Source organism: Oncorhynchus keta, chromosome 26 (assembly GCF_023373465.1).
Source record: "Oncorhynchus keta strain PuntledgeMale-10-30-2019 chromosome 26, Oket_V2, whole genome shotgun sequence".
Classification (NCBI taxonomy): Eukaryota; Metazoa; Chordata; class Actinopteri; order Salmoniformes; family Salmonidae; genus Oncorhynchus; species Oncorhynchus keta.
In genome coordinates this window covers 46,878,749-46,888,196 of record NC_068446.1, presented here as the reverse complement: position 1 = coordinate 46,888,196, position 9,448 = coordinate 46,878,749, and the positions used below count along the sequence as shown (strand labels likewise).

Below are 9,448 nucleotides of genomic sequence, written 5' to 3'. Positions count from 1 at the left end.
GTCAGCATGCTAACTAAGGCTGGCTGCTGGCCTACATAATCCCTTAATCCTGCTGGTGAGAGGCCCTAACAGACGGGATTATAACTCAGATTAACAAGAGAGGAGCTTGTTCAGACACAGCAGAAAGTTACACTGCCCTCATAGAGCCCTTAGGATGTATCACTTTAACCTGGGGGGGAGGGAGGGAGGGAGATTGAGAAAGAGAGAGAGAGAGAATGAGAGAGAGAGAGAGAGAGAGAGAGAGAGAGAGAGAGAGAGAGAGAGAGAGAGAGAGAGAGAGAGAGAGAGAGAGAGAGAGAGAGAGAGAGAGAGAGAGAGAGAGAGAGAGAGAGAGAGAGAGAGAGAGAACGAGAGAAAGAGAGAGAGGGAGAGAGATAAAGAGAGAGAGAGGGGGAGAAAGAGAGAGGGTGAGAAAGAGAGAGGGAGAGAAAGAGGGAGGGAGAGAAAGAGAGAGAGATGGAGAGGGAGAGAAAGAGAGAGATAAAGGAGAGAGAGAGAGAGAGAGAGAGAGAGAGAGAGAGAGAGAGAGAGAGAGAGAGAGAGAGAGAGAGAGAGAGAGAGAGAGAGAGAGAGAGAGAGAGAGAGAGAGAGAGACGGGAGAGAGAGAGAACGAGAGAGAGAGATAGAGAGAGAGAAAGAGAGAGAGAGAGAGAGAGAGAGAGAGAGAGAGAGAGAGAGAGAGAGAGAGAGAGAGAGAGAGAGAGAGAGAGAGAGAGAGAGAGAGAGAGAGAGAGAGAGAGAGAGAGAGAGACAGAGACAGAGACAGAGACAGAGAGAGAGAGAGAGAAGGACACTATGTGAAGGAGTGGGATGAGAGCTGGCAACGGGAGTGTTGCTAATAGCAAATTCTACATGCCACCTATGGCTGTTGTGCCCTTCAGCAAGACACCCTAAACCCTAAAAACTAACCCCTAAACCCTAACCCTAACCCCTAACCCCTAAGACTGCTTCAGGGTGGCTGTCCTATGGCTCATCTTTCTAACCTTCTGTGTGTGTGATCAAAGCATTCCGTCTGGTTTAAACCAGGCTAGACTGTCAGTGGTCTCGTGTTGCTATACCTACGAAATCACTGGAGAATTGTGTATTGTAAAAACGGTTTGAAGACCCCCAAAAAACAGAGGAAGTGGGGGAACCTAAGTAAATACATTTTTAAATGTAAAAATATATATATATAAGTTATTAACTAGCTAGCTAGCTGGCTATTGTAGACCATTTGTTAGGGGGCGGCAGGGTAGCAGTGTAGCCGGGTAGCCGAGTGGTTAGAGCGTTGGACTAGTAACCGGAAGGTTGCAAATTCGAATCCCCGAGCTGACAAGGTACAAATCTGTCGTTCTGCCCCTGAACAGGCAGTTAACCCACTGTTCCGAGGCCGTCATTGAAAATAAGAATTTGTTCTTAACTGACTTGCCTCGTAAAATAAAGTTTTAATTAAACTGATCCGGCTGCAGAGACAGAATGGACATCAGCTATAAGAGACAGAGGCTGCATCCCAAATGGCACCCTATATAGTGCACTACCAGACCCTATGGCCCCTATCCCCTACATGGTGCACTACTATAGACCAGCCCCTATCCCCTACATGGTACACTACTATAGACCAGACCCTATGGCCCCTATCCTCTACATGGTGCACTACATTTAACCAGACCCTATGGCACCCTATCACCTACATGGTGCACTACTATAGACCAGACCCTATGGCCCCTATCCCCTACATGGTGCACTACTATAGACCAGACCCTATGGCCCCTATCACCTACATGGTGCACTACTATAGACCAGAGCCTATGGAACCCTATCCCCTACATGGTGCACTACTATAGACCAGAGCCCTATGGCACCCTATCCCCTACATGGTGCACTACTATAGACCAGAGCCCTATGGCACCCTATCCCATACATGGTGCACTACTATAGACCAGAGCCCTATGGCACCCTATCCCCTACATGGTGCACTACTATAGACCAGAGCCCTATGGCACCCTATCCCCTACATGGTGCACTACTATAGACCAGAGCCCTATGGCACCCTATTCCCTACATGGTGCACTACTATAGACCAGAGCCCTATGGCACCCTATCCCCTACATGGTGCACTACTATAGACCAGAGCCTATGGAACCCTATCCCCTACATGGTGCACTACTATAGACCAGAGCCCTATGGCACCCTATCCCCTACATGGTGCACTACTATAGACCAGAGCCCTATGGCACCCTATCCCCTACATGGTGCACTACTATAGACCAGAGCCCTATGGCACCCTATCCCCTACATGGTGCACTACTATAGACCAGAGCCCTATGGCACCCTATCCCCTACATGGTGCACTACTATAGACCAGAGCCCTATGGCACCCTATCCCCTACATGGTGCACTACTATAGACCAGAGCCCTATGGCACCCTATCCCCTACATGGTGCACTACTATAGACCAGACCCTATGGCCCCTATCCCCTACATGGTGCACTACATTTAACCAGACCCTATGGCACCCTATCACCTACATGGTGCACTACTATAGACCAGACCCTATGGCCCCTATCCCCTACATGGTGCACTACTATAGACCAGAGCCCTATGGCACCCTATTCCCTACATGGTGCACTACTATAGACCAGAGCCTATGGAACCCTATCCCCTACATGGTGCACTACTATAGACCAGAGCCCTATGGCACCCTATTCCCTACATGGTGCACTACTATAGACCAGAGCCCTATGGCACCCTATTCCCTACATGGTGCACTACTATAGACCAGAGCCTATGGAACCCTATCCCCTACATGGTGCACTACTATAGACCAGAGCCCTATGGCACCCTATCCCCTACATGGTGCACTACTATAGACCAGAGCCCTATGGAACCCTATCCCCTACATGGTGCACTACTATAGACCAGAGCCCTATGGCACCCTATCCCCTACATGGTGCACTACTATAGACCAGAGCCTATGGAACCCTATCCCCTACATGGTGCACTACTATAGACCAGAGCCCTATGGCACCCTATCCCCTACATGGTGCACTACTATAGACCAGAGCCCTATGGCACCCTATCCCCTACATGGTGCACTACTATAGACCAGACCCTATGGCCCCTATCCCCTACATGGTGCACTACTATAGACCAGAGCCCTATGGCACCCTATCCCCTACATGGTGCACTACTATAGACCAGAGCCCTATGGCACCCTATCCCCTACATGGTGCACTACTATAGACCAGAGCCCTATGGCACCCTATCCCCTACATGGTGCACTACTATAGACCAGAGCCCTATGGCACCCTATCCCCTACATGGTGCACTACTATAGACCAGAGCCCTATGGCACCCTATCCCCTACATGGTGCACTACTATAGACCAGAGCCCTATGGCACCCTATTCCCTACATGGTGCACTACTATAGACCAGAGCCCTATGGCACCCTATCCCCTACATGGTGCACTACTATAGACCAGAGCCTATGGAACCCTATCCCCTACATGGTGCACTACTATAGACCAGAGCCCTATGGCACCCTATTCCCTACATGGTGCACTACTATAGACCAGAGCCCTATGGCACCCTATCCCCTACATGGTGCACTACTATAGACCAGAGCCCTATGGCACCCTATACCCTAAATGGTGCACTACTATAGACCAGAGCCCTATGGCACCCTATCCCCTACATGGTGCACTACTATAGACCAGAGCCCTATGGCACCCTATCCCCTACATGGTGCACTACTATAGACCAGAGCCCTATGGCACCCTATCCCCTACATGGTGCACTACTATAGACCAGAGCCCTATGGCACCCTATCCCCTACATGGTGCACTACTATAGACCAGAGCTCTATGGCACCCTATCCCCTACATGGTGCACTACTATAGACCAGAGCCCTATGGCACCCTATCCCCTACATGGTGCACTACTATAGACCAGAGCCCTATGGCACCCTATCCCCTACATGGTGCACTACTATAGACCAGAGCCTATGGCACCCTATCCCCTACATGGTGCACTACTATAGACCAGACTATAGATCATTACGTTCACCTGGCATCAATCATTACGTTCACCTGGCATCAATCATTACGTTCACCTGGCATCAATCATTACGTTCACCTGGCATCAATCATTACGTTCACCTGGCATCAATCATTACGTTCACCTGGCATCAATCATTACATTCACCTGGCATCAATCATTACATTCACCTGGCATCAATCATTACGTTCACCTGGCATTAATCATTATGTTCACCTGGAATCAATCATTACGTTCACCTGGCATCAATCATTACGTTCACCTGGCATCAATCATTACATTCACCTGGCATCAATCATTACGTTCACCTGGCATCAATCATTACATTCACCTGGCATCAATCATTATGTTCACCTGGCATCAATCATCACGTTCACCTGGCATCAATCATCACGTTCACCTGGCATCAATCATTACGTTCACCTGGCATCAATCATTACGTTCACCTGGCATCAATCATTATGTTCACCTGGCATCAATCATTACGTTCACCTGGCATCAATCATCACGTTCACCTGGCATCAATCATTATGTTCACCTGGCATCAATCATTACGTTCACCTGGCATCAGTCATTAGTTCACCTGGCATCAATCATTATGTTCACCTGGCATCAATCATTACGTTCACCTGGCATCAATCATTATGTTCACCTGGCATCAATCATTATGTTCACCTGGCATCAGTCATTAGTTCACCTGGCATCAATCATCACGTTCACCTGGCATCAGTCATTAGTTCACCTGGCATCAATCATTACGTTCACCTGGCATCAATCATTACGTTCACCTGGCATCAATCATTATGTTCACCTGGCATCAATCATTACGTTCACCTGGCATCAATCATTACGTTCACCTGGCATCAATCATTATGTTCACCTGGCATCAATCATTATGTTCACCTGGCATCAATCATTATGTTCACCTGGCATCAATCATTATGTTCACCTGGCATCAATCATCACGTTCACCTGGCATCAGTCATTAGTTCACCTGGCATCAATCATCACGTTCACCTGGCATCAGTCATTAGTTCACCTGGCATCAATCATCACGTTCACCTGGCATCAATCATTATGTTCACCTGGCATCAATCATTATGCTCACCTGGCATCAATCATTACGTTCACCTGGCATCAATCATCACGTTCACCTGGCATCAATCATTACGTTCACCTGGCATCAATCATTATGTTCACCTGGCATCAATCATTATGTTCACCTGGCATCAATCATTATGTTCACCTGGCATCAATCATTACGTTCACCTGGCATCAATCATTATGTTCACCTGGCATCAATCATTACGTTCACCTGGCATCAATCATTACGTTCACCTGGCATCAATCATTACGTTCACCTGGCATCAATCATTACGTTCACCTGGCATCAATCATTATGTTCACCTGGCATCAATCATTACGTTCACCTGGCATCAATCATTATGTTCACCTGGCATCAATCATTACGTTCACCTGGCATCAATCATTACGTTCACCTGGCATCAATCATCACGTTCACCTGGCATCAATCATTACGTTCACCTGGCATCAATCATTATGTTCACCTGGCATCAATCATTACGTTCACCTGGCATCAATCATTACGTTCACCTGGCATCAATCATTATGGTCACCTGGCATCAATCATTATGTTTACCTGGCATCAATCATCACGTTCACCTGGCATCAATCATTATGTTCACCTGGCATCAATCATTACGTTCACCTGGCATCAATCATCACGTTCACCTGGCATCAATCATTATGTTCACCTGGCATCAATCATTACGTTCACCTGGCATCAATCATTATGTTCACCTGGCATCAATCATTACGTTCACCTGGCATCAATCATTATGTTCACCTGGCATCAATCATTATGTTCACCTGGCATCAATCATTACGTTCACCTGGCATCAATCATCACGTTCACCTGGCATCAATCATTATGTTCACCTGGCATCAATCATTACGTTCACCTGGCATCAATCATTATGTTCACCTGGCATCAATCATTATGTTCACCTGGCATCAATCATTACGTTCACCTGGCATCAATCATTATGTTCACCTGGCATCAATCATTATGTTCACCTGGCATCAATCATTATGTTCACCTGGCATCAATCATTATGTTCACCTGGCATCAATCATTACGTTCACCTGGCATCAGTCATTAGTTCACCTGGCATTAATCATTATGTTCACCTGGCATCAATCATTATGTTCACCTGGCATCAATCATTATGTTCACCTGGCATCAATCATTACGTTCACCTGGCATCAGTCATTAGTTCACCTGGCATTAATCATTATGTTCACCTGGCATTAATCATTATGTTCACCTGGCATCAATCATTATGTTCACCTGGCATCAATCATTATGTTCACCTGGCATCAATCATTATGTTCACCTGGCATCAGTCATTAGTTCACCTGGCATTAATCATTATGTTCACCTGGCATTAATCATTATGTTCACCTGGCATTAATCATTATGTTCACCTGGCATCAATCATTATGTTCACCTGGCATCAGTCATTAGTTCACCTGGCATTAATCATTATGTTCACCTGGCATTAATCATTATGTTCACCTGGCATCAATCATTACGTTCACCTGGCATCAATCATTATGTTCACCTGGCATCAATCATTATGTTCACCTGGCATCAATCATTATGTTCACCTGGCATCAATCATTATGTTCACCTGGCATCAATCATTATGTTCACCTGGCATCAATCATTACATTCACCTGGCATCAATCATTACGTTCACCTGGCATCAATCATTATGTTCACCTGGCATCAATCATTATGTTCACCTGGCATCAATCATTATGTTCACCTGGCATCAATCATTATGTTCACCTGGCATCAATCATTATGTTCACCTGGCATCAATCATTATGTTCACCTGGCATCAATCATTACATTCACCTGGCATCAATCATTACGTTCACCTGGCATCAATCATTATGTTCACCTGGCATCAATCATTACGTTCACCTGGCATCAATCATTATGTTCACCTGGCATCAATCATTATGTTCACCTGGCATCAATCATTACGTTCACCTGGCATCAATCATTATGTTCACCTGGCATCAATCATTACGTTCACCTGGCATCAATCATTATGTTCACCTGGCATCAATCATTATGTTCACCTGGCATCAATCATTATGTTCACCTGGCATCAATCATTATGTTCACCTGGCATCAATCATTACATTCACCTGGCATCAATCATTACGTTCACCTGGCATCAATCATTATGTTCACCTGGCATCAATCATTATGTTCACCTGGCATCAATCATTATGTTCACCTGGCATCAATCATTATGTTCACCTGGCATCAATCATTACGTTCACCTGGCATCAGTCATTAGTTCACCTGGCATTAATCATTATGTTCACCTGGCATTAATCATTATGTTCACCTGGCATCAATCATTACGTTCACCTGGCATCAATCATTATGTTCACCTGGCATCAATCATTATGTTCACCTGGCATCAATCATTATGTTCACCTGGCATCAATCATTACGTTCACCTGGCATCAGTCATTAGTTCACCTGGCATTAATCATTATGTTCACCTGGCATTAATCATTATGTTCACCTGGCATCAATCATTATGTTCACCTGGCATCAATCATTATGTTCACCTGGCATCAATCATTATGTTCACCTGGCATCAATCATTATGTTCACCTGGCATCAATCATTATGTTCACCTGGCATCAATCATCACGTTCACCTGGCATCAATCATCACGTTCACCTGGCATCAATCATTACGTCACCTGGCATCAATCATCACGTTCACCTGGCATCAATCATTACGTCACCTGGCATCAATCATCACGTGTACCCGCTCCTCATGATCTGGAACTCGGTTCATTCCCCAGGCAGTATTAAATTAATATGAATTCTTGTTCCATGTTTTGTTTATTATTAAACTCACCACTTGCTTCCCGACTCTCAGCGTCTACGTTATAATATCACAAGGATGGAGACATTCTAAACAGATTGTTTTGGTGTTATGTCAGGTAATGTAAACAAAACATCATTATTGTGACAGTAGCTACTGTTGGTTTCCTCTTACCTTTAATTGCATTGAGACATCCTAGTGCCTCGACATCCTCGTTCCTCGAAATAATAGTGCTGAGATATCCTAGTGCCTCGACATCCTAGTGCCTCGATATCCTAGTGCCTCGACATCCGAGTGCCTCGACATCCTAGTGCCTCGACATCCTAGTGCCTCGACATCCGAGTGCCTCGACAAACTAGTGCCTCGACATCCGAGTGCCTCGAGATCCTAGTGCCTCGACATCCTAGTGCCTCGACATCCGAGTGCCTCGACATCCTAGTGCCTCGACATTCTAGTGCCTCGACATTCTAGTGCCTCGACATCCGAGTGCCTCGACATCCTAGTGCCTCGACATCCTAGTGCCTCGACATTCTAGTGCCTCGACATCCTAGTGCCTCGACATCCTAGTGCCTCGACATCCTAGTGCCTCGACATCCTAGTGCCTCGACATTCTAGTGCCTCGACATCCTAGTGCCTCGACATCCTAGTGCTGAGACATTCTAGTGCCTCGACATTCTAGTGCCTCGACATCCTAGTGCCTCGACATCCTAGTGCCTCGACATCCTAGTGCCTCGACATCCTAGTGCCTCGACATTCTAGTGCCTCGACATCCTAGTGCCTCGACATCCTAGTGCTGAGACATTCTAGTGCTGAGACAGTCTAGTGCTGAGACATCCTAGTGCTGAGACATCCTAGTGCCGGCATCATGGGACAGTACATCCTAGTGCATTCTGGGACAGTACATCCAAGTGCATTCTGGGACATGTGTTAATGAAACAGGAAAATACACTTACGGACACACATGTCTCCCCTCTCAAAGTAACCCGGGCAACACTGTGAGCGGCGCCGGTACATGGTCCGGACGCCCCGCCGGTAAGCCGTCTTATAGCTGATCCTGTGGGAGAGAAATAGACACAGGGGGAAGAAGACAGGCATTATGGGACATCAGGTTAAAGAGAGTGACCCTGCTTTCTTCAAAACAGAATGAGACACAGAGGGAAGAAGACAGGCATTATGGGACATCAGGTTAAAGAGAGTGACCCTGCTTTCTTCAAAACAGAATGAGACACAGAGGGAAGAAGACAGGCATTATGGGACATAAGATGGAGCGAAAGAGATGTAAAAGGAACAGAGAGAGAGAGAGAGAGAGATAGAGACTGTGAGAGAGAGAGAGAGAGAGAGAGAGAGATACTGTGTGAGAGAGAGAGAGAGAGAGACTGTGTGAGAGAGAGAGAGAGAGAGAGAGAGAGAGAGAGAGAGAGAGAGAGAGAGAGAGAGAGAGAGAGACTGTGGAGAGAGAGAGAGAGAGA

General features: G+C 46.4%; 1 protein-coding gene across 1 annotated transcript in view; it reads right to left on the bottom strand.

Moving 5' to 3' along the window:
* megf11 (multiple EGF-like-domains 11) overlaps positions 1-9,448 on the bottom strand; it is a 400,084-nt gene that overhangs the window by 341,484 nt on the left and 49,152 nt on the right. Inside the window, exon 4 of the mRNA XM_052481104.1 lies at positions 8,933-9,033. Within this exon, the coding sequence (XP_052337064.1) occupies positions 8,933-9,033 (101 nt within the window). The remainder of the gene's footprint in view (positions 1-8,932; positions 9,034-9,448) is intronic.